Source organism: Trichogramma pretiosum, unplaced genomic scaffold (genome assembly GCF_000599845.2).
Source record: "Trichogramma pretiosum strain Unisexual culture from Peru unplaced genomic scaffold, Tpre_2.0 scaffold25, whole genome shotgun sequence".
NCBI lineage: Eukaryota > Metazoa > Arthropoda > Insecta > Hymenoptera > Trichogrammatidae > Trichogramma > Trichogramma pretiosum.
The window spans coordinates 816413-842260 of record NW_019641621.1 but is presented as its reverse complement, the minus strand read 5'-3'; the positions used below and the strand labels follow the sequence as shown (position 1 = coordinate 842260).

General features: G+C 40.7%; 6 protein-coding genes across 6 annotated transcripts; 2 read left to right on the top strand and 4 right to left on the bottom strand.

Moving 5' to 3' along the window:
• Positions 1–3166: 3166 nt before the first annotated feature.
• Positions 3167–5686, bottom strand: LOC111693641. Its single transcript, XM_023458878.1, has one exon. The coding sequence runs from the start codon at positions 5684–5686 to the stop codon at positions 3167–3169; it is 2520 nt and encodes an 839-aa protein (XP_023314646.1).
• Positions 5687–6673: 987 nt separating this feature from the next.
• Positions 6674–9323, bottom strand: LOC106654050. The gene is made up of 2 exons (XM_023458877.1): positions 8740–9323; positions 6674–8669 (listed from the first exon to the last, which is right to left on the bottom strand). The coding sequence occupies exons 1-2, from the start codon at positions 9321–9323 to the stop codon at positions 6674–6676; spliced, it is 2580 nt and encodes an 859-aa protein (XP_023314645.1).
• Positions 9324–11487: 2164 nt separating this feature from the next.
• On the top strand, positions 11488–12445 carry LOC106654049 (peroxidase-like). The gene is made up of 4 exons (XM_014373738.2): positions 11488–11504; positions 11565–12115; positions 12190–12295; positions 12363–12445. The coding sequence occupies exons 1-4, from the start codon at positions 11488–11490 to the stop codon at positions 12433–12435; spliced, it is 747 nt and encodes a 248-aa protein (XP_014229224.1). The 3' UTR covers positions 12436–12445.
• A 1305-nt stretch (positions 12446–13750) lies between these two features.
• On the bottom strand, positions 13751–21013 carry LOC106654199 (histone-lysine N-methyltransferase SETD1-like). Its single transcript, XM_014373960.2, has 13 exons — positions 20922–21013; positions 19033–20800; positions 17856–18953; positions 17444–17782; positions 16977–17366; positions 16585–16890; positions 16221–16502; positions 15789–16135; positions 15522–15711; positions 15010–15444; positions 14671–14925; positions 14334–14591; positions 13751–14235 (listed from the first exon to the last, which is right to left on the bottom strand). The coding sequence occupies exons 2-13, from the start codon at positions 20563–20565 to the stop codon at positions 14062–14064; spliced, it is 5607 nt and encodes a 1868-aa protein (XP_014229446.1). The 5' UTR covers positions 20566–20800; positions 20922–21013; the 3' UTR covers positions 13751–14061.
• A 90-nt stretch (positions 21014–21103) lies between these two features.
• LOC106654201 (cytochrome b-c1 complex subunit 6, mitochondrial-like) lies at positions 21104–25820 on the top strand. The gene is made up of 3 exons (XM_014373962.1): positions 21104–21182; positions 24824–25089; positions 25371–25820. The coding sequence occupies exons 2-3, from the start codon at positions 24985–24987 to the stop codon at positions 25542–25544; spliced, it is 279 nt and encodes a 92-aa protein (XP_014229448.1). The 5' UTR covers positions 21104–21182; positions 24824–24984; the 3' UTR covers positions 25545–25820.
• LOC106654200 (RNA polymerase II-associated factor 1 homolog) lies at positions 21920–24573 on the bottom strand. The gene is made up of 7 exons (XM_014373961.2): positions 24254–24573; positions 23759–24179; positions 23537–23680; positions 23357–23460; positions 23062–23278; positions 22738–22981; positions 21920–22657 (listed from the first exon to the last, which is right to left on the bottom strand). Exons 1-7 carry the CDS (start codon positions 24319–24321, stop codon positions 22218–22220), a joined length of 1638 nt encoding a protein of 545 aa, XP_014229447.1. The 5' UTR covers positions 24322–24573; the 3' UTR covers positions 21920–22217.
• Positions 25821–25848: the final 28 nt, after the last annotated feature.

Here is a 25848-nt window from a genome sequence, read left to right as displayed (position 1 = left end):
AGCAACTTTTTTGTTGGAAATTGTCCAAATTTTCAGAAAAAAAATATGCCAAAGTGATTGGAACAATCTAGGTAAGTGTAAAGCAAAAAAACTGCCAAAGAGACATAAATGATGAAATCTAATCGAGTTCGAACCGGACTTTCATTTCCTAAACTATGTAAAAAGCTTCCCAAAGATGTCAACTACTGCCTGATGAAGTTTTGTAATGGGTCTTAAAGTTTAACGCAATGTAGACAACAATGTGTGGTGAAAAACGTGCAAAAAAAATCAAAAATAGGCCCAAAATGCCTAAAATCACCAAAAACAGCCATTTTCAGGACTTTTTTGCACGTTTTTCGCCATACATTGTTGTCTACATTGCGTTAAACTTTAAGACCCATTACAAAACTTTATCAGGCAGTAGTTGACATCTTTGGGAAGCTTTTTACATAGTTTAGGAAATGAAAGTCCGGTTCGAACTCGATTAGATTTCATCATTTATGTCCCATTGGCAGTTTTTTTGCTTTACACTGACCTAGATTGTTCCAATCACTTTGGCATATTTTTTTTCTGAAAATTTGGACAATTTCCAACAAAAAAGTAGCTGGGCACTTTTACTTTTGAATCATTCTACCCTGATCCAGGAATTATTTGAATATTTGTGATTTTTCATGAATTCCAAAAAAACCCTAAAATGGCCAACTTCGGGCCCCTGAAAAAGAGTGATAGATGGTCCCAAAAATTCTAATAAAATTTGGGGACATTTCTGACATCGGGAACAGCAAGTTTTTCATATTTGCAGAAAAAAAAATTTTTTGGCCATTCGATTTCACAGAGAATCGGCCATATACATGACGAACACCACAATAAACTGCAATGAGAAATAAACATAGACAGGAGAAAAAAAAACATCACACCAACACATCACCTACATATGATTACGCACAAAATACACAACACAGACTAGAAGCGAGGAATCAAAAGAAAAAGAATCAAAGAAAATTAAAATTTATTTTTGCTTAGTTAAGATAAGAAAAAGTAGCAAAGAAATTAAAAAAGTTTTTTTAATTTTGAAAAAAAAGAAAATCAAAGAATCGATTTTGTTATTATTATTTATGAATCAAAGAAAGAAAAATTATATTATTTATTTTGATGCAGCCATTGGCTAAATATTTAGTTTTATAAGCCTGATGGCCAAAGATTTTTGATTTAATAAGCCCGTTGGCAAAATGTAGATTTAGTTTGAGTAGCCAAATGGCAAACATAATTTTAATTTTATAGGAAAATGAATAAGTAGATTTAGTTTTGATAAGCCGATTGGCTCAGAAAGTTTGTTTTTTTTTGCTAAAAATATTTGAATCACTGAAAAAAAGTATGTTTGTTTTGTTCTACAATAAATTCTAATAGATTCCAATTGTGAATCATGGTTTATTTTTTTTATATGGCTCCCTTCCTGAATTTATGTATCGAGGACCTCAGACTTTATTGCAATTCAAGGTAAGATTAAGTAACAATTACAAGCAATTAACACTCCGCACGCGTGTCCCCGATGCGTTAGTTTAAGGAGAAGGGAGTTTGTAGCGGCATACTCGATGCGCTACAAGTCGATGAATGTCACTCTTAAGCTCACGCGTAGAAATAAGTTATGACGACGAGACGAACCCTATACACTATGCCCCTATCACACATCTATGTTTTCCCACATACACTTTAGCACCTGAAACCTGGAGAAGAGAGAGAAGCAAAGCGACGAGAACAGATCAAGACGACGAGACACTTATCACCAGACGTTCACAATAAAGAACGATATGAGAAAGGAGGCCACTAAACATCAACATCACTTGAGAGGTTAAAGGTTAGTTCGACACCGGCACCTCGGTCGAGGCAAATCTCAAGAAAAACATCAGAATTGCTGCGTACGAAAACTCGCACCATACGTACGAACACGAGACAGTCCATTGAGATACCAAAACATCCAGCAGCAGACGAGTAATGAACAGCGAACACATACCAGACAGAAACTCACAGCGTCGACACGTAAAATAAGCAGACGAGAATCATCGACCTATCGATCAATAATCGATTGGCTCTCGCGTGTACCTTCAGACGACACGTGAGGACGACGAGTACGACCACGTAGAAGTTGGCCTTATTATTACCGCAAGTCTGCTGGTACGCAAAGCATGTACGAAGTGTGTCGGGTTTGATTAACGAAAAGAAAGCAAAGAAAGTAAAAGTGAAATAGGATTGAAAAGTGTGTCTCCATCTTCGCCGTATCCCTGGTGACGACGCTCAACTTCATAGAAGCCGGCCACCAGAAATTGTCGACGAAAAAAGAAGATTTATCGTAAGCTAATTTAAGTATGACCTAGACAAATAAGAATACGAGCTCTCTCGCTCGGTTAGTAGAGTCTTCCCCCCCGGGACCCCGCGTCCCTCCGAGACTTTTTCGCGAGTGTTAATTGCTCTCCGCTAAGCCAGACGAATAATTAATTGTAAAATTGAAGACGAAAAGATTGTATACGAACAAAGACGAAAACCAGTTATCAAAAAAATTTCACTTAATTGTTGTTAACTTATTATTTGTATTTTACAGTCCACGTGGCGAGTTTCACGTGGTGGCGCACTTACTATCAAAACCAATGAACTGGCATTGTTTATTATCAGAGCTCGAGCGGGTAAATTGTCTATACCGATCTGCCTCGAGACTCTGCTCTGTTAAATGATGCCGTCGGGTTTTAACAAAATTAGTCGGGAACTTGAGGATTGTTTTTTTGTAACAGCTTTAATTGAAATAACACTTAAAACTAATTAATAACAAAGAGTATATATAGCACGACGCACTGGTCGATTTGGTAAGTATTACAAACTGTGGTCGAGTGTCGAGCTCTGTAATACGACGACTGACCAGTAAAATTCTGCGGCCGTTACAACGAGTCGCGCTTCTAACATCAACATAAACAAAGTACAATGTGTACAGAAAATAGGCGCGAACTAATTCGAACATTCCGCCCGCCTTGCTGCATACCAGCAATTATAAAGTGTAAGCATTATCCACGATCAACATACAAGTTAAAACAAAATCACAAATCATCTTAGCATAAGTGAAAAAGAGAATACAAACGTAAATAATAAAAATACAAACATAGAAAAACATAGAAAAAAATCATAATTTTATCTTCTCAACTCATGCACTGTCTTCATTAATGCACTCTTGAGCGTCCTGGTCCAATGGAAGTTTCACCAGCTTAACGATCGGTCGCATAAGCTGAGACGAAGCGGTCTTGATCGTGACTACACGCACAAGTCCATCTTTACCAGGGTGCACCTCAGTGACCAATCCAAGCGGCCACCGCGCGGGAGGTGAAAGCTCATCCTTTACCAATACCATGTCACCAATCTTGAAATTTTCGTGCTGGTCGTACCACTTGTTACGCTGCTGCAACTGGTTCAAAACCTCCTTCCTCCAACGCACCCAAAACGAATTACGAAGCTGCACAATCAATCTCCAACGTTCGTTCAAGCTCCTTCTTTGATCTTTCTCACATTTTTCCAATTGAATAAGATACGCAGAGCCGACCAAAAAGTGTCCAGGTGTCAATGCCACTAGGTCATCGGGACAATCGCTTTGTCTGCAGAGAGGGCGAGAATTCAGACACGCTTCGATTTGGGCAGCCAGTGTAGATAACTCTTCGAATGTCATCGGTGTATCGCCAATAATCCTTTTGAAGTGATACTTAAAGCTTTTGACAGCTGCCTCCCATAATCCACCGAAGTGCGGAGCTCGCGGGGGTATGAAAGTCCACTCCGTGCCCCGAGACGCAAGTCGTTCCGTGACCGTCGAATAGAAGTCCGAAGCCTCCGTGAACATGCGTGCAAGCTCAGTCGAGGCCTTCTTAAAAGTCGTAGCATTGTCCGAGTAAATTCTCGTGCACACTCCTCGGCGAGCTACAATTCTCGCGTAAGCTGCCAAGAAAGCATCCGTGGTAAGATCCGATACAATTTCAATATGTACTGCCTTCACAACGAGACATACAAAAATCGCCACGTAGCCCTTTGTACTCTTCGCTCCGCGACCACGCGAGAAAAGCACGGACACTGGTCCGGCATAATCCAATCCAGTGCTTGCAAAGGGCCGCTGTGGAATGAGGCGTTCTGCAGGCAGTGGAGCCATCTGCTGCCTTCCTGTTTGAGCTCGGTATCGTGCACATTTCACGCAGTCGCGATATAGTCCGACGACGATCCTCCTTGCGCCAGTGATCCAGTACTCACGGTGCAACTGCGAGAGCATCAACTGCACGCCCCCATGAAGAGTCAACTTATGAATACCGCTGATCAACCTCCGAACAATCTCACAGCTTCCTGGCAAAATTACCGGGTGTCGCTCGCCGAACGAGAGCGGCGAATTCTGAAGTCTACCACCAAGACGAATAATGCCCTCACGGTCGATGAACGGTGTCAAGCTGCGCAAGTTGCTTCTCTTTGGCAGCGCTTTTCCCTGTTTCATGAGGCTTATCTCTGTCGAGTAATATTCTCGTTGTATAACTTTGTAGCAGGCGATCTTAGCCCACCTGAGCTCCGAGAGAGTGAGAAACGGTCTCATCTGTGACGCAGAATTGCTTCGTCGCGCTCTAGTCCTGCTGAGCCAGCGACCGCAGTACCCCAAAACGCGGGTCAATTTTAGAAAACTTGAATACTTCGTCAATCTTGCAAGCATGGTGTCTTCCTTCTTGATTACCTTCTCTCTTATTTCTTGAGCCACATATGCGTCTACTTCCTTCTTCTTCAAAGCTTGATCTGTTGAAGCAGGCCAATTGGAGCTCGCCGAGCCAAGCCAAGCCGGTCCCGTCCACCACAACTCAAATGTAGACGCCTGAGCAGGCGTGAGTCCCCTAGTAGCACAATCTGCCGCATTATCCTCCGACACGACATGATGCCAAACTGCCTCTGGGAAAGCTGAATTTATCTCGCTGACTCTGTTCGCTACGAATGTTTGCCAACGCGATGGGTGACTGTTTAGCCAATCCAGTACAACTTTAGAATCGCACCAAAAATGAATCTGTTCCGGTTGCGTATCCATGTTTTCCAAGACCTGTTTAGTCAACTTGACCAAAAGAGCAGCTCCACACAGCTCCAACCGAGGCAGAATCTCCAGCTTTACTGGAGCGACCTTTGTTTTTGCCATAATTAATGTCGCCTTTTTTCCTGGGATCACCATATAGACCGCCGCAGCGTAGGCTCGCTTTGAGGCATCCGAGAAACCATGCAGTGTCCAAGCACCAACTTCAGGCCCGCCGAACCATCGTGGAATTCTAATCTTCGAAACATCCTTCAGCGACTCACGAAATCGCTGCCACCTGAGGGAAATCTCACCCTCGAGAGGGGTGTCCCAATCAAGTTTTTCAATCCAGAGATCCTGGAGTAATATTTTTGCCGTGATTATCACCGGAGCCAGCCATCCTAATGGGTCAAAAAGCTTTGCCACGTCGGAGAGTATGTTCCTCTTGGTGATCACTTGTGGCATCGGAGCTAGCGAGGATACAAACAAAAATTCGTCGCTCCGTGGGCACCACTTCAGGCCCAGCGTCGACACCACGTCCTCCAATTCGACAGAAACTTTTTCGCCGTTGTCTGCAGCAATATCACGCAGCAGCACAGCCTCGTTGGCCGACCACTTGCCAAGCTCCATACCAGCGGTCATCATCATTTTTATAAGTTGATTTCGGCGATCGATTGTTTCATCAATCGCATCTCCTCCACCGAACAAGTCGTCGACGTACACCCGGTGATCCAATAAACGAGCTCCCTCTGGGTATCGTTCACGCTCATCCGCTGCAAGCTGCTGAAGGACTCTGAGAGCCAAAAACGGAGCCGGGGCGGTGCCGTATGTGATGTAGCGTTAGGTTAGGTGGGAAAAATAAATAAGAGAACGAAACTTGAGCTACTAATAAATGTCAAGTACGATTATTAATTAATTAAATTATAATTGTATGGTGTAATTTTGAAGGGCGCCACTGCATGAGACGGCATGCAGACCGTCGTGATAATTTTCGTGTATTCGTTTTTCCGCGAGTTCGCGTCGACCGGCTCGGCTCGTCGGCAAGATGTGATTTTCTCCTGGGTGCGAGTAAATAAACGTACGCGACAGACGCGGCGACTCGACGGTGAGATTACGGCTTAAAACTACCTTTCGCAAAATCTTCGGCACGTCGCTGTGTCGTCGTCGTCGTCTCGTCTCGGCGTCGATGATGATGGCCGCTGATGGTGTCGATGGTTTATGCCTCAAAACTTCACTTGGACTCGTCAGTCCAAGTGGATGGTTCGTAAAACTCGTCGAGCACACACACACACAATATATTTGCAGAACGTTGCCTGCTTCTTTCGAGGACGAATTTTTAAGACCTTCGTCTGTTCGGCTAATTCGTTGAGGTTAGTGTCCTCGTTTCGCTTCTCGTGGCACGAGAGATTCTGCGATCTTTTTCGCTGCTCGATAGATCGCAGCGTCGCGCGCGCCTCTCTTGGCGCTGCGTATCGTGATCGGAGGCACGTGTCGTTGCCTGCTCGTCACGTCGTGTGTGTGCGCGCGTGTGAGTGTGCGTGCATCCTGCGTGTGCTCGGCGCATGTGTGTGTGTGCGTCGCTTCGCCTCGTTGTCGTCCCGTCTCTGCTGCGTATGTGCGTGTCCATTGTATAATCTATTGTATACGCGCGAATGCCGGCTCGCGGGCCTCGTAAGTCGCCACTTGTAGCCAGTACATTAGATGTACTGCTACAGTGACTGTAAGCGCTCTATAATCCTGTACCGGCTGTGATTTTGTTGAGCGCCAAAGTATGCGCTGATAATCGGTATCCTCTGGGTGCACCAATATTTGTCGAAACATCTTGACGATGTTCGTGACGAAGACAAATCTGAAGAGACGCCACCGGGTAATCACTGACGTGACGTCCTTTTGCAGTTTTGGGCCGGTCAACAAAGTCTCGTTGAGCGATACTCGGTTCGCAGCCTTCTGCGAAGCATTGAAAACGACTCTGATCTTGTCCGAATTCTCCGATTTAAACACTCCATGATGCGGCAGATAAAAGCTCGGAGCCGAGATCTGAGTCGGCGGCACGAGCTCCATGTGTTTCAACTGCAAATACTCTCTCATAAAATTATTATAAGATAAGGATAGTCGGGGACTTTTCATAATTCGTCTCTCCATTCGAAAGAGACACGACAGGGCTATATCTCTCGAGCATTCAAATCTAGTCTTGGCCGCAAACGGCAACCGGACTACGAACCTGCCCTCCGAGTTTCTTGACGTAGTCTTGACGAAGTAGTCTTCACAAAACTGTTCCTCCGTCGTCCAATGCTTTGTTTGGGCTATATCCTCGATTTGCCAAAATTTTTCCAACAGTTGATTCAGCGTTGGCTCAGCAATGGTGTGGAAAGCTGTCACCTCCTGGGGCCGGCTCGTCGATTCATCACCGCCCTCACCCGTCAATATCCAGCCAAAAACCGTTCGCTGCGCTACCGGAGTGCCCTCGGGTCCCTTCTTCAATCCGTCGAGTAAGATGCTCGTGTACATGTCAGCCCCAATCACACAGTCCACGCGATCGGGTCTGTGAAAAGCCGGGTCCGCCAGCTGCACTCCTTTCAGGTGTGACCATCGAGTGATCTGCAGCTGAATCCTCGGCATCAATCCAGTAAGCTCGCTCATAACCAAGGCAACTACGGATGTAGTAAACTCGGGCATCATCTTGGACTTTATCGTCACGCGTGCTTCTTTCCGTGCTGTTGACGCGTGAGACCCGCCCATTACCTTGATATTCACAGATACCTTATCCATTTTAACGCACAGTGCTTTCATTGCGCGTTCCGTGACAAAAGAGCGTTGCGAACAAGGGTCTATTAAAGCTCGAACTTGCAGCTCATTGCCGAATGAATCCAACAAAACTATTCGCGCTGTCGCGAGCAGTATCAATTGATCGTCCGATCGCCTTCTAGACATGTCCTGTCCCGCGAAGTAAACCGATGCTGGTGGGTCCTCATTTCCGTCGATCGGAGCTCCAGTGCCAGCTCGCTCATTTGATGTATCAGTAGATTCCTGTTGTGTCCGAGTATCTGCATGAAGTTTGGTGTGATGTTTTGCTTGACACACTAAACATCGCTTCTCTGATTGGCAGTCTCGCGCGAAGTGGGATCCCGAAAGGCAGTTCAAACACAATTTCTCCCTCCTGCACACCTCATACCTCTGCGACTGAGGCAGAGAGAGGAACTTCTGGCACGAGTACAATACGTGCGTGCCTCGACACAGCGCGCATGTGCGAGCGGTTGGCTTTCGAGCTACTTGCGTACTGGTCGCATGGGCTGATACTTGTTTATATTTACTTGGCGCGCTTTTTGCCGATTTAACCGCCGAATTTTCACTCGATGTAGATGGCTGCGGCCCCGCCGATGTTGTGCTAGCTGCGTCCAGCACTCGTATGTAACGCTCGAGGAAGCTTATGAGCTCATCGTAGGACGGGAAGCTCGTGAGTTCGTCGGCGTGTCGTTCCCAATCCAGACGCGTTGATTGATCCAATTTATGAATGGTGTGGTGAATCAGCCACAATTCCGACATACGAGCCGGCTCTACATTCAAGTTATCGAGCGCCTGCTTGGACTCGCGCACTAGATCCACCAGTCTACGCACCTCTTCTACTGATTTTCTTTGCATGGGTGGGCAGTTGACGATATGCGACATGTGCGTAGATAGCAAAACTTTTTTTATTGTCGTACCTGGCTTGAATAGCCTGCCATGAACTCTCATAATTTTCTCCGACAATCTGTACGTTCTTGAGTCTATTAGCTGCTTCTCCCGTCAATGATCGAATCAAATATTGTAATTTTAAAATCGGCGGGAACGTAGGTACGTCGTGTACGAGTGCCAGAAACATTCCCTTGAACGTCTCCCATTCCAACTGATTGCCCGAAAACTGCGGAAGCTGCATCGACGGTAGTGGTGTCTTGTATTGCGGAGTCTCAAAGCTGACTCCAGCATACTGTGAATCCGCTTGAATTGAGGTCTGTCTCCGGCCGGGGCTCAGAACATCCAAAATTTCCGTTTTTACCGCGATATACTGGTTCTGGCCCGCAGCAAACATGTCGTCTTGGAAATAGGGACGCTGTTCTTTGTCCTTTTCTGACCAGCGGATCAGCTTCTTGTGGGCTTTAAGGAAATCACTCCATAGACTCTCGAGTTGTTCTAATTGCGTTTTGAACCAACTTGTAGTTCTTTTCTCTCTTGGTGCTTTCAGCATCACCGTTCTGAAGTTGCTGAGAATTTCCGCTAATGCCAGCTGATCCTCGAGAATTTCCTCCATCTTGTTCCGACCAAAACCACGCTCTGCTACCAAAATGTTTATTATCAGAGCTCGAGCGGGTAAACTGTCTATACCGATCTGCCTCGAGACTCTGCTCTGTTAAGTGATGCCGTCGCGGGTTTTAACAAAATTAGTCGGGAACTTGAGGATTGTTTTTTTGTAACAGCTTTAATTGAAATAACACTTAAAACTAATTAATAACAAAGAGTATATATAGCACGACGCACTGGTCGATTTGGTAAGTATTACAAACTGTGGTCGAGTGTCGAGCTCTGTAATACGACGACTGACCAGTAAAATTCTGCGGCCGTTACAACGAGTCGCGCTTCTAACATCAACATAAACAAAGTACAATGTGTACAGAAAATAGGCGCGAACTAATTCGAACAGCTATTTTGCTCTCGTTTTTCAGCTCGGACCTTTATAAAGCTAAATCTATTTATTTTTCGTATCTAATCATATTTTATACGCGTTACAATAAATTCTAAATAGTTATTGTTTGAGTTTCAATTTAAGGTGAAAATATACCGAATTAACCTAAAAATACCGAATCAACACTTGCATACATTAAACCATTATTTTGTAAAAGCTTTTTATCATTGTAAAAAATTAAATTAAAAATTTTTGAAAGTTCATTACTAATTATCATAATTATTCATTAATTAATAATAAAATAAGATATCAAAGTTTACAACTGCACATTGCCATGTCTTAATCTTTTTTTTCAAATTTTATGTTTAAATAATTGTCTTTTATAGGGCGTTTTCCAATTGTCACAAAAAGGTCACTTTATTAGCACTGGAGGCAAAAAAAACAAGGACTCTCATTTGTTCAATCCTCAACGCCTCCAGGCAAATCGTAAAGGGGCCATTTTGTGACAATTGGAAAACGCCCTATAGTTCGTTTCTTTATTTAGAATTTTTTAAATCAATTTTATTATTAATTCGGCTTATACTTAAGGGGAGTCATTCACCAATTCACTCCTCTTTTTAAACCACAGTTTAATGTCAATTTACATTTTCAACATAAAATTGACATCTTTGAGCCCTAAAAAATGTGAAAAAAGTTGCAGAATAAGCATTTGCATCTAAAAATAGCTCGTTTTTGCTATTTTAGCCTTTCTGTACTGTGCGCAAGGTTCAGATCAGAGTTATTCAGCTGGGAGTTCCTGATAGGCTTCAAAATCTTCAGAAAAGTATCCTTTGTGGGCTGAGTTTTGTGGAATTTTGATTTAGACCTTCATATTAGTTCTATTATTCAATATAAAAAACATTGATAAGTATTTTTTATTTCTTGCTTTCTTCACATGTGTTGGCAGACAAACTTTTTTATAACTCTAATCAAAATTCCACAAAACTTAGCCCATAAGATACCTATCAGGAACTTCCATCAGAATAACTCTGATCTGAACCTTGTGCACAGTGCCAAAAGACTAAAATAGCAATAATGAGCTATTTTTAGATACAAATGCTTATTCTGCAACTTTTTTCACATTTTTTAGGGCTCAAAGATGTAAATTTTATGTTGAAAATGTAGATTGACATGAAACTGTGGTTTGTATAAAAGAAAATAACAAGGAGGAGTGAATTGGTGTATGACTCCTCTTAACTAATTTTCAACATAAGCGTGTAGAGGGGGTAGCCAGGCGCGGTGAGAGTCGAAGGGTGACCAGCTACTATAGTTCAACTACTTTTGGACAGACGTACAGGTCGCATTTTGCATCTCCAAGGACTGGTATTTGAGCATACAATCATTATCTTTTAATTTCTTTATTATTTCTGCTTAAAAATTCTCATAAAGGATCTCAAATGTTCCATTTAGACATAAACTCTACCCTGTAGGTGCTTATATTTGTTAATAAGCTCACTATAGGTGATTTATAATACCAATATCTCGCAACTTGACTAAACTGTCCAGAGACTGGGTCGTATTATGAAATAATTGTCAGTTTGTGAGCTTAGCCTGATCAAGCTATTTAACTCAATGATATAATTCTAACTCCAATGATGTCAGCAAGCAAGAGTTCCATATTCTCTTGTCAATTAATGAAAATTATAAAATAATTACTGGATACAGCAATAATTAACTGTACAAAGTATCGTTTTCACTTTATTAAATATCTCGGCGAGCCGTTAAGTTTAATACAAAATCAGAGAGCGCTTAGATGTTAGCTACTCCGCGGTAGGCTCAGCTATGCCATATACGACACTTCAATCCGTTGAGGTTCGCCCACTCCCTGAGGCAGGGCAGCTTGAGTCTGGTGCCCCAGGACGACGCGCACAAATCCAACGAAAGTCTCGAGCTCGCCGCGAGTTTCTACAAGCCGAGATTACTCGAGGCCGGGGAGACGTTGGACGGACTGGTGCGCGGATTCGCCCGGCAGAGCTCGCGAAAGCTCGATCTTGGTCTGGCGGCCGACTTATCGAGCCGGCTGTACAAGACCAACGAGTCGGCGGCGGGCCTGGATCGGCTGAGCTTCGACATTCAGCGCGGACGAGATCACGGATTGGCCGATTACAACGACTATCGACACCTGTGCGGTCTGCGACAGGCCAAGAGCTTCGACGATTTCTTGGATCATGTGCCCTGGGAGAGCGTCAAGTTGCTGCGAAAATTGTACAAGCAACCCGGAGATGTGGATCTGCTGGTCGGAGGCTTGGCCGAGAGATCGATCGAGGACGCGGCGATCGGTCCGACTTTTAGGTGTCTGATAGCAGCGCAATTCTTGAGGACCAGAAGAGCCGATCGATTCTTCTACGATTCCAGTAGGCAGCCCAAGCCGTTCACGACCAGTGAGTGGGAATTTTTTATTAGAACTATGTGTCTATGATCGAGTGATTATTTTAATCGTTTGAAATCGTTGCAGATCAAATGGACGAGCTGAAGAAAGCCGCGCTAGCCAGAATATTCTGCGACAATGGGGACGATATCGCCAAAATGCAGTCCAACGTCTTTCTCAAGCCGCAAGTGGGGTAAGTTATTTTTTTAATAAGCCGTCAGAACGTTAAATAGAGATGAAAACGTCTTTCTCTTTTTTAGAAACGAACTGCAATCTTGCCAAAACTTCGATGCCATAGATTTAACCACATGGATTGAAAATATCGCATATTAGTTTGAATTTTTCAACGCGATGCAATTCAAACTGTGATCGACTTTCTAAAGTGACTCCGGCTGCCAATAAGAATCAAAACGAATGCGATAATATCCACAACCAAGTGTGTAAGATATAACTCTTATGCTTACGTTTTATCAGTGATTGTTAATGATGTACAGATATCGAATAATTCACTTAATATTGTACATTACGAGTGAGTTAATGTTGTTTTAAATTGAAGAAACAACGCCGTTTGTTTCTATCTACCAATATAGCACTTATTTTGACAAGGATACCTATGCTTTTTCCAGCAAATGGAGAGCGAGCAGCAAGTAGTGAAAAGCTCACGCTGTAGTAAGTTGTGTTAAAGTATTTTTGATAATATATTTTTTATGGGAGTTCAAATTTTGCTCATCGAGATTAGTTTGAGTAAAAACGACTTTTGATTCAAGTTTAAAAGTAAATGAAAAAATAATAATATTAACAAGGTTTGATTACTTCTATAAATAAAATAATTTTAAAACTGATGGCTTACAAGTGAAGTTTAATTTTACTGATGAGACCTTTTAGTTTTCTCCTAAAATCAATAAAAATGTAGCTGCATCAGGTATTTCAAGTAGCGAAGTAGCAACATGGTCACTCCAAGTAAAATTATATTTGTCGTTTTTAAATTATACTTTTAGCTGCCGATAATTAGTGTTTATTACTTATTAGAAAAAAATTAAATGATTTAGCCAATCCTGATTCTAAAGTATAGAAAACCAAAAAATTACTTAAAGGTACAATTAATTTTTATGACAGGTTTGTATCTAGATTACAAAAAAAATGTCTCTTGTTACAAGAGAACGAGATAGTTATGAGAATAATTTAGGATAGATATAAATTAAACGATGCTTTTTGATATCAATTAAAGTCGACGACTGTGCTGTTAATTTTTTTATATAAATTTATTCTTACTTAAATATAATATTTGAAAATTTTATGTATACATACATACACGACCAATTTTTTATTGCAAAAACTTTGATACAACTTATATTTATATTTCACTTTTATAATTAATCTAACTATTTAATATTTAAAAAACGCAACAACGATTCGAACGAATTTTTCTTCGATTTTATCAAATGACATATAAGTTGATGACATAAAAATCCTCGCACTTTTTTCTTTTACGCAGTCAAAAAGTTTGGCGTAAATTTTCTTGAGAAAATACTAAAAAATACTACTATCATCGCATACGAGTGAGTGACGTCACTTACTTACAATTAATATAAATGGAAATTTTGTAGTAAAAATAAAAGAACAGCTTATTAAATGTATTTTCAATATTCGCTTTTTAATATAAATGTAAATCCTAATTAATTTAGCTTCATTATTTACATAATAAAGAGCATTATTTAATGAAATCTATAAACTACAGGAATCTGATTGGTGATAATTTTCGTTTATATGTCTTTTATCAACGTATACACGAAACTTGCTTTTCATTTATATACAAGGTTTTATGCGTTTTGATAGGAAAGGGAAAAGACTCAATAATACAAGAGCAAGTAGAAAGTAGAAACTAAAAGAAATGAAGAGGGATGATGGCAACAAACGATGACATGCAAAGCCAAATATAAAAATTGTAGTGACGTGCAATTAATTAAGAGTCCCTCGACATTGTGGTGCTCCACACAAACAAGGTATTTTATCGTCCTCCAAGGGAAATTTGTAATCGTAAGTTATTTCTTCGTTAACTCCAATCGGTTGTTTACTATAAATCACAATTTTCTTTTGACTTTCTATCGTTATAACTTTAGCGTAACAGTTCGGCTGAAAAAAACATAAATTTTATTTCAAACACTCTTCGTAATAAATAAACGTATTGGAATTTAAAATACATTTAAATCGTATCAAATTGAAATACTTACATTACAACTATGATTAATGAATCGAGCCAAATTACCGCACTTGGTGGCATCTATGATAGTTTCCAAGTCAATACGGAACAGATATGAGCTGCCTATTCCGGTAGCTTCATATTGTGTTTCACGCAGATCGGCAACTATTGGTCTTATCATTTGTCCGACATATTCAATAACCATCTCGTCGGCTGCTATAGGCTCCATTGCGAATAAGCCCCAATCGTGGATACCAGATTTGGCAAATTTCAATTGTTTTTTGCGGAACTGTAGGAAAAATTATAGAATAATAAACCGAAATTTTGATAATTCATTTTAAGTAAAAGAAGGTTTGTTTCAAACTTACCTTGAGTTGATTGAATTTGAGTAAATCACTGTCGGTGTCAATGCCGAAAGCTGTTAGCAAACGTCTTTGGTTGCTTCTGGCTTCTCGCGAAAGTGCCTGCATCTTACCCTGAATTGCTCTTGTATTGTCAATACTAGAATTGTTAACAGACAATCCACCGCTAAAACTACTTGGATCTTGCCCTCCAAGCGCTTGGTTGCGACTGCTTGTGGTGAGGCGACTTTCATCCGAGTTCGTACGATGCGTGTATTGATGCTAAAAAAAAAATAAATAAATAAAAGTAATAAAAATTCGTGATCGAATAGACATAACACTAAAAATGATTTCTTTTCTAAATACCTTATTTTTCATTTTTTCTACCAGTTCAACCTTGTAATAACCTTCTGTTCGAGCACAACCGGTAGTGTGCACCCTGGAATCGTCTCGTTTTCTTCTCTTCGGGGGCGATCGAACATCGGTAGCTGGATGATCTACCCAATGCGTGTCATTTAACCAATAGCTCTGTTGATCATCGGCTAATAGCGCTTCGTAGCTACGCCTGAGATACTCCATGTCTTCGTGATCGATGCCAGATTTCAAGAATTCGAATAAAATTTCCATTTCATCCATTATAGTACGTTCTTTATAAATAACCGGTGTGGCAAATGCTTGCGAATCTGGCCCCACTTGCGATGGCGGTGCAACAGCTCCGACCAGTGAAGGTGGCATTAAATTTTCGAAATTGATAGATTTAATTTGCATATTCTCCTTCTCCAAAATTGCAGCATTATTGGCCTAGTAAATTAAAAAATTATTGAGTTAATTATATTTTTTGAGTAACTGAAACATTTAAAGAAAAATAGAATAATTACCCTAACTTGTTTCTTCTTTTTGTCCTTGCCAGAAGGACTAATGGCAGTTTTGTTAGCTTTATCTTGTTTAGTTTGTTGATCCGCGCCTTTTTGAACGTTGGGCAACATGGAATAAGAGTGTTCCATATAAACTTTGGATAATTCTCGTGGTTTTGTTTTCTTAACTTCGACAGGAGCATTTTGTTGCAATCTATTAAAATTAAATTAACAATTAATAAATAAACTTGTGCTATGTTAATTTTTCATTTTAGAATTAATAATATGTACCGTTGCCTCTTGACTTCAAGACTTTCTTCATCAGAATCACTTGTGGGTATATCTTTAAACATTTCAATTTTCTCCGATTCTTTCAATATAGGTTCATCATTAATATAACGATCCGACATACTTTGAATTTTTTCAATGAAATGCCCGCCAATAGTCGAGGGCGGAGCACGTTGTGGTTGTGGTTGAAGTGGTGGGTCTGAAGCAGCAACAATAGGCGGTCTAATTAGTGGTTTATCACTTGCGAGTGACATGAGGGCTTCAATAGCCGACGTTTCCATATTCTCGATGTCTGATCGATGGGGCGATGGTTTCTTCTCGATCGTTGGGAGGATCATTTCTTGCTGAGTCTGTAAAACGAAAGTTTCATTGTTCATCTCCTATCGTGATATTTATTAGAGGTAAAAGTTACTCATTAATATGATCGAAACTTACAAAATCTGTAGGCATATCCACGATCATAGGCTCAACAACCTTTTCTTCTGGTGTTTCTTCAATGTATCCTGCCACTTGATCGATTGTCATTTGCTCTTTGTCTATTACTTCCTCATCATCATCTGGAATTTCCGGAAATTCGTCGTCGGTTACAATGTTCATATTTGGTGTAGGCGTGGGAGGTGCATCAAATGGAGTAGGAACACGCATCGCCAACTGTATTGCAAGCTCCAATTGCACCTCTGGTTTTGTACTGTCTCGTGCCAGCGGCCTGGTATCCAACTGAAACATTGAAAATCAAGTAAATGACGTTGGTTAAAAATTATTTTAACCATTTATGAACTTTAAAATTTAATTTACGTACCTCTTCATCAGAGCTTGCAGTGGTGGTAGAAGAATCAGTACTGCTACTGGAACTGTTATCTTCTTCTTCAGATTCTGAAGACGAAGATTCAGAAGAACTACTTTGCAGTGCTGTTGATCTTCTCTTAGTGGGTACCTTGACCTTAGGTTCAACTACAGGAGTAGAAATTGGTGAACCAATGTCGCTATCGCTATCGATAGGTTCGGCTAATGGCACTCTACGATCATTCGTAAGAGCTGTGGTCCCTGATTGACGACTGTCTTCATCTTGAACTGGTACAGGACTTGGTGCCTTTATTCTCTTACGCTAATAAATTTAAATAATAATCAAATTTAGAGAATAATTTATTAGACTTTTGCGATTTGCGCAAAAATTTAAAAAATAAAGCCTACCTTAAATGATGGCATTTTGGGCATACTAGCTCTAATTCCTAATGTGAAACCTTCATAATTAAGCCCCAATGGAGTTGTAGCTTGCTCCAATAAAGAAGCAAATCCTTGAGTTTTAATCTCATCTTTGGAAATGACTGCAGCTGCTGCAGCTGCAGCTGTAGCACCCGCAGTTGGAGCTGTCATATCAGCAGTTGAAGCAACAACAGTATTTATAAGCGTTGTTCCAGGCAATGGCATTTGACTCATAGTCTCTTTCTGTTTGCGTTCGTCCCACCAACTGTCGAATAATTTGAAGGCTGTATTTTCAATCATTTTTTTATTGAAATCCTTTTTAAGAATCTGTTTAAGCTCTTCAACGACTTTATTTAATACCCCATTGATCGTTGGACCCTTTAAAAAAATACAATAAATTATGTTATCTTCAATACAAGCATAGCATGATATTATTGTATACTAAATTTTTTTACCTGTGGATTATCTTTAGTAATACTCTGACTAGCCATAGCTTGTAATCTAGAGGTAAAATTAGGATAAAAACCAGGATTATGACCAGCAGCTCCTAATGGTAATCCTGCTGGAGGGTTCCCAGGCAAGGCTGGTGCAGCACCAGGAGGTGGATATTGATTGGGTATGTAGGCTGCTGCTGCACCATATGGATAAGGATATTGACTAGGCCTTAGAGGCCACTGTTGTTGGGGTACCGGCATTTGTGGAGGTGGATATACTGGTGGAGCAGCAGGTATACCAGTTGTGTAGGGTTGTATAAAGCTAGGAAAGATATGATTTACCACTTCATGGGTAGAAATCTGCAAATTTCAAATAAATTAATAGTTGTGTATAATGAAAAAATATTAAAATTTATATATTTTTGTTACATACTTCTTCAATTTTTTCATCGCCAGAGCTTAAAGGACTGAGAGACATGCAATCATCATCCATTGTAATATCTTTATTTTGATTTTCTTTCGAAATGTCAGTTGCTGCTTTATATCCTGTTGTTGGACTATAACTACCTAATAAAGCTTCATCTTCACTGGAGCTAATTACACTTCCTAAGTCTTCATCTATTTCAGTTTTAGGAATTTGGTTCAAACTGTTCTCACGTTGACGACGTCGCTCACGATTTCTCTCTTGAACTTTTTGAAAATTTGCTTCATAAATTTCTTTAGTTAAGTAAGGACTCGGAGGATCTGACAACATTTCTTCACCAGGGCCTGATTTATTTTCATCTTCAGAGTCACTACCAAACTGCAAGAATGCAGGGGCCATTCCACCAGCCTTATCTTTTAACAACATAGCAATTCTAGTATCCAAGTCGAGTGTATTGCGTTGTTCATTTGGAGAGTCAAAATTTTCTTTCTTTGACGAACTCACAGCTGAATTAATGGGTTCAATTGGAGATGTAGAGTCCTTTTTCTTTGAAGTTTTACCAATGTCATTAACAGTCACTGGAACATTTCTATTGACTATAGGAGGCACATTTAGCATGTCAGGAGTCATGGTACCTGCAGGAGGCCACACCGTACCAGGAGGAAAATGTGCATCCGGTGGTGGTGCATTAGGCCACCAAGTGTTAGGCTGCATAGGAGTGACTCCTTGAGGTAATGTACCCATGTAGTTAGAAGCTTGGGTTGGAGGAGGATGATGGTGGTAATTACCATAAAAGAATTCATAATTATTAGCTGCAGTGGAGTTTTGTGGGAAACTGCTTGGATAAGTAAGTTCAGAAGGGGTTGTGCCATAACCTAATTCACTGTTATTACTAGAGCTCAATATATTACCAGAAGGAGGAAAATCATTTCGATATGTTGTTGACGTTGATGACTTATTTGTATACCTTGAATTTTCTACATGACTTTTTTCATGAGTAGGCTTACTTTTAGAATGCCTACTATTTCTTTCATCACTTTTTACACTACTTGAAACTTTTTCAGAAGTTAACGGAATCTGCACCCTTTTGTTTTGATCAATGTCAGACTTAAATCAAATGAATTATAAATTATAAGTATCGAATTTTATCAATATCAATTAATTTTTTAAAATAATATAGATATACCTTTATTGGTGGTGGTGGCGGTATAACTGGAATAGGTGGAGATATTTCTTCTTTTTCCTTTTCAGGTACTTTCTTTTCAATTTTTTTTTCAATGGTGTAATCATCAAAAAGCTTTAGACACTTTTTACCAAAAGGATCTAGAAAAACTTCCAGCACTTTTCCCATCACAGATGTGCCATTTAACTTTTCAACACAAGCCTTAGCGGCTTTAGTAGTTTCAAAAACTACTTTGGCTATGCCCAAATGTTTGTTTGTCATTGGATGATAATATATAGTTAATTCTTCGGTAGGGCCAAACTTATGCACCATATCACAGAGAAAAGTTTTGTCAATGTTATCATTCAATTGGCAAAATGTAACTTCTATAGGTGGTGGATCACCAACATACTGGGCATCTATTTTAAATCTAGGCACTGGTAAATCCAACACTTCCATACGAGTCCATATTCTTATTATGGGAGATCTTGGATCCCTTACCTGTACAGGTGGTTGCGTTGGATCACCAGGTACTATGCCATCATATCTATACACTTTTGTTGCACCCTTTGTTATCGCAGGGTCCACAAGTAATTTATAATTTTTAGTCTTTTGTGGGATAGGAGTCTGTGGTGGTCCAGATCCAGGGTCTTTCTGTGCTTGAACTTGCTGTTGGGACAGTGGTTTGGAGACATGATCTGAAGTTGGAGGTGGTGGTGGTCCATGATTGTGTTTAGCCACCAACTGCTGCGATGACTGATGCTGTTGTCTAAGTGAGTGTTGATGTTGTGGATGATCTTGTTGATGGTGGTGATGATGTGGTTGAGAATGAGAACTATGTTGTATATCTCTTGGATGATGGACATCTCTCTGAGAATGAATATCTCGTTGGGTGTGAATTTCTCTTTGAGAATGGATATCTCGCTGGGGGTGCAATTCTCTCTGAGAGTGTAATTCTCTTTGAGAATGTAATTCCCTTTGAGAGTGTATTTCTCTCTGTGGGTGTATTTCTCTCTGTGGATGTATTTCTCTCTGTGAGGAGTGAATTTCTCTCTGTGAGGAGTGAATTTCTCTCTGAGAGGAGTGAATTTCTCTCTGCGAGGAGTGAATTTCTCTCTGTGAGTGTATTTCTCTCTGTGGGTGTATCTCCCTTGGAGGATGGATTTCCCTTTGAGATGTCGGTTCTCTGTGATGGTGGTGATGTATGGAATTGTGATATTCTCTGGAACTGGAGCGCTCATGATGACGATAATAGTAATCATCATTGGGCTGCAATCTTCCAGCGTCTCTGCCACTGTCTCTAACACTGTCTCTTCCGCTATCTCTTCCACTATCTCTTCCACTATCTCTGCCACTTTCTCTTCCACTGTCCCTTCGCTCGACGGTGCTCTCGCGACTAGAGTCTCTATGATGATAGGAATGATAGTGTTGTTGATGATACGAAGGTGGATGATGTCCCGAGGACCGATGATTGTGGTGCGAACGGTGATGATGATGCGACGACGAGGACGATGAAGAGGATTCGTAACCATGGCCACGTCTCTCCATACCGTTCATTGTCAGGATTCATCATCCGCAATTACAAGACCGAGTTTTCTCACGGAGATTAATCCTTAATCGTGCATGCGAGCTGTCTTGTCTTGTATCACAACCGCCTCGGACTTTGTTGATTTGCGATCGTTAACTACCCCCAATCACCGGGTCTGTCGTTGTTTTGTCGGTAACAGTCGCTGCTCCTCGATGCAATGGCATTTGTAGCCGTTTGCGGGTGCCTCGGGGATGCGGCCGTTATCTGCGAAAAAAAAACAAACCAATTCCTGTATTGCAATGCACTCACACGGGTCTCTCTGTTATTTTGATTTCGAGCCGAGCGAACGAGGCGAAACAAGTTTCAAAGCTAATCGAGGTCTAACCTAAAAAGTGACGCTTCTGCAAGAGCGTATACGGTCGGACAATTGTGCACGCACTGCTCCGCGAGACAGCAGGGAGAATCGTCCGCTCCCTCTTCTCGCTAAAACGACGTCTACTGGGAAAGGTGTCGCGAACGGCTTCCCCGAATTCCTCGAGAGCTCTCACAGCCAAGACTCGGCTTGCTCGCGGGCCCGCAGTCGAAGGCGAAATTTTCCCATTTAGCCCTCTCGAGGCTCGTCGAACTGTCCACCTTTTGACTACTGGTAAGTGTGTTTTTATGAAAAATGCGCTAGCGAGTTTACTCTCGTGCACAAGTATATATATTGTGCGCTATATATATAGACAATATATATATCTATAAGTATATACTGAAAGGTCGCGAGAGTGTGTACGTCCCGACTATTGCAGCGCGCGACTATGACTATATTGCATACACAAAGCACGCACACCTTTATACAGGGTGTAGCGTCGGTGTGAGCATACAGTATACACTCGAGCCCGTGTGCGCACGCTATATTTTCTTCCGCGCGACTCCAAAAAAGCCACTTCTGTAATTCTCGGTTCCGACAGCAGCAGCAGCAGCAGCCGCACGCACGCGGTTTTCGGGCGATCGCGGAGCAACTGAGATTTTACGAGAGCTGCTTACTTTGCCCTATATCCAGGCGCAGGACCCGTTCAGAAGCGCCAATCTTGTATTGTTTTTGGTTCTGCATTTTTCTGTCACAAATGCAAATTTTGAGATATTCATTCATCGAGATAAGTTGGTGCATCGTTACCTGTAGTACAACACAATTTTTGCATTCAGACCCGTGTGGCATGCGATAGCTGTGCTGTCCATTGGCGTATACAGCTGAGAAGTAGTGCATAATGTATGATATAGTACGTTCAATTTTATCGACTTATTGTGGGAAAGGACAGTTTGATGTTTGTTAATTGTTTTCCAAAAATATAAATTCGGTTCTTCTTTTTATGTCATAAGGAATAAATAAAGCGATTAAAATTATTCAGCAACAAAATTGTTATATTTTTTTTTCATTATAATTATTTACACATGATTCAAACAATTGGTCTTCTGTTGTTGATATAAAACACCAGACGCTTTACGTTATACTTTATCTTATTGAATTAATTTTGAAAATCTGGTATAAAATTATTTTCGTTTAAAACTATATGGATAATTTTAATGAAACGCGTTCATATCATGCCGTGTCTAAAAAATAATTGTATTTTTACATTACAATGACTCAAGTTTGGAACGATGTAACAACCGAACTCGAGCGCTTTTTTCCCCCCATAATTCAAGCCTCGCTACCGCTACCAGCGTCGCTTCCCGACGCCGGCGACGCCGATCTCGATCTCGAGCCCGAACGAGAACTCGAACGGCTGGAGCCGGATTTCTGTGATCTTGCGGGAGATCCCGATCCAGATCTCGCGCTGCGAGAACCAGATCTTGAACGCGATCCCGACTTTGACCTCGACCTCGATCTGGATCTGGACCTGGAACCAGAACCCGAACGCGAACCCGAGCCCGACCGCGAGCCGGACCCCGAGCGTGAGCCGGAATTCGATCGGCTACGATTCGAGGCCGCCTGAGACACTGATCTTGAACGCGATCTGGACCGATGACTCGAAGCTCTCGAGCCAGTTTCTTCTTCATTCTCGTCTCGTTCCTCGTTCTCTTCAGCTTCGTCTCCTTTGTCGTTGTCTTTGTCATTTTTGTCTTCTTCGTCTGAAGCTTCTACAATTACAATTTTTCAGTAAGTAACAAATATTGATAAACGTATGATAAAAAACTAATATGTGAATCAAATAACAAACCTTTATCTTGTGTCTTGTCACTCTTCCTTTGAGTTTCCAACTCTTCTTCTTCTTCTTCCTCTTCTTCCTCTTCATCTTCATCGCAAGGAGGTTCTAGTTGTTTTTCACGGAATCGTTGCATACGGAATTCTGGGGCATTAAGTGGACGGTGTTTAACAACTAACCTAGTATTGTTGACAGGTTGACCAATCTTTTGTCTGCGTTTGTTGAGTCTTACTCGAGTTTCCAATTCGTTATAATATACCTATGGGCAAAAATTAATAAGTGAAATTTGAAATAAATTTACATTAGTTGATAATTAATAGTGCAAGGATCGAATCTTACCCCGTCATCGCGCACAACAAGGAAATAGTTTTCTTCGTAACCTTTGGATGCTTTACTTTTGACGTTCCAATTATATTCTCTGGCCATTTTGTAATCATATTCTTCTTCTTCTGCATACTCTAAATTGTTGATGAAATCTCGTTTCCTCTTTTCCAGAGTGTCTTCTGTAGGTAAGAAGTAGGCAACGAATTGCTCGCCGCTTTCATCCATCACACCTCTATAAATTGAATCAATATTTCAATTATTTTTTTTTGCTACAAATCAGAGTAGAAATTTAATAAAATTTAAAACTTGCCGAATCATAGCTTGAGACATTTCCTCTATTTGAGCAGGAACAGAGAGTCCTTGAGGAGCTGGATCCGAGTCAAATATAACTTGAGCACAGGGATATTTCCATAGCTAAAATCAATTAATAAATTAAATTTTAAATAACCTATATATATCATTTAGTGAATAAAGTTTTAAATTTTCAAACCTTGAAATCAGGAAATACAGGGAATATTTCCACAGGTGTAACATTTGGTTTGTTATAATGTTTTTCAATAGGTTTCTTGTTATCCGAAAATGTTTTTTCAATGGCTCGAATTTGAGACTCACGATCCATGTATAATGTATCTTCCTAAATTGATATAAATTCATGATTATTGAATGAATCTTGGTAATTTGATTGTTTCCAGAAAATTACAATCAAATTTACCTTAAGATGTTTCTTAATATTGTGTCCCACTTTAGCTTCAACCTTGTCAGAGGTAGTCTGAGGTTGAAATCTAGTTTGCTCAGTAGAAATATACTCTGTACGTTTCAGCCACGATACACTTCTGGCGTGATCCCTAGAGCGTTTGGAAACCTGTTGGGTCATAACATCTTCTTCCAGTAACTTTTCATCAGCTGGATCAAGCTGAGCATTTGGATCACATGCATAGATGTCCTTGTCAATTAAATCAATTTCAACTCCCAAGTCGTGCTCGGTCAGATTTTCATATTTGTAAGATCTTTCTAAAGAAGTTGGATTATACTGCATAAATCTTGTTGCTAAGAATGGATATGTGATATACTTGGTATCCATAGCGATGTCTGGTAAAGTGTTACAAAATTTGACCTTCGAAATAAGATCAAGTCTGAAAGAAGAAGATGAAAATTAGCATCATGATTGAGTCAAAGCAACAAAACTTTTTAAATGTTAAAAACTTACTTTTTTTCGGCGGTCCTCGAGGAAGCACCCCTCTTGTCGGCGGTACCATTTTGAATGGTTGGCGGCATTTTTGCGTTAATAAATAAAATCCAATTTGTGTTCAACCGCGTTAAAAATCAACGGGTCAAACAAATATGAAGCTGACTTTCAAACGACAACAATGATTATAACCTCAAAAGATAACGTTGACAGCCGCCGCGACTTGGAGCAGCTCTGGGTAAATGACTAGTTTAAGGCTTTGACTACAACTGCGTAGGTGTCTCGCCGCACTCCGCATACTCAAGTTTAATGACAATCGAAAGTCGAAAATCGAAACTGTATATGATAAAATTATAGTATAATAAGTGTGAGCAGTAATAAAGAAGGTGCGAACATTGAGGATATATAATATCCTTGGCAAAAAGCTTTTGAGCATTATTTTTTTTTCTCAAATTTCAAAAAGCAAAAAATTTATTATTTTGTTTTCTTTTTTATAAAATTGTTCATTCATGAATAATAAATCCATGTAACTTTTTTGTTCATATTTTGTCTACGAGTTTTAAGAGAATGCAATTATTTTTCTTGTGACAGGCAACTTTCGAACGACAAACTTCGAGCGTGCGCACTAGGCACGATTGTAGACACGAACTCGAAACTAAGACGTCTGCTGCGACGTGAAGCAGTGTTTGGGCATCTTTGCGTAAAAAAGAGAATAATTTGTTCAACCGCTAGACAAGCAGAAACTGATCAACATGTTATTCAATTTTTTCTCGTCCTTCATGGAGCGACTGGCACCAGTTGTCAAAGCCGAGGAGGAGGAAGAGGCTGAGCTGGTCGACCCGCAGAAAATCTTGCGCGTAAGTGTTATTATGTCCCACGAACGAACGAGCTCTCTCCGACATTACGTAACTTTATTTCAACTTTTAAGCGTGAAAATTGTATCTAAAAATGTTTACCCACACGCCCGACACCGTAGCGGAAGCGTGTTGCATCGTTATCGCGCTTAGCCGTCGACCGTCGATGTAACCCGTTCGGACGAGCGTAACCTTGCGAAAAATCAATGACAAGCCCCGTATAGGTTATAGCCAGTGTGCAGCAGAGGCACTAACGATTGCGATATTTTGTGTGTGTGTTACAGGAAAAGTGCCAGGCGACGTCCAAGTGCGTAGCTCTGCAGGACAAGCTGAACACGTGCAACGACCGCGTCAATTCGCGCACCAAGACGGAGGAGACCTGCCTCGAGGAGGTCATCGATTTCGTCAGCTGCGTCGACCACTGTGCTGCTAAGACACTCTTCCATCATCTCAAGTAACTGGTTGCTCACGAATGATGTGTAAAATTTATTAAAATTAAATTCTATTATTAGTTAAAAAAAAAACTCTTTACTATTTTTGTTGTTTTGAACCTTTATGTATATAAACAAAGACAAAAAAAATAGGCACTCTGAGTCATTATAGAGATAAAAATTGAAAGTCCAGACTTGGTTGTAAACCTGATATACTCAATGAGTAATGAGTGAGCCATGTTCATCGGTGCTTTCAGTCAATAATCATGATAGAAGAAGTTAATAAAGATATGTTGAACCAATCATAACTTTTTATAATTATGTTGTGAAA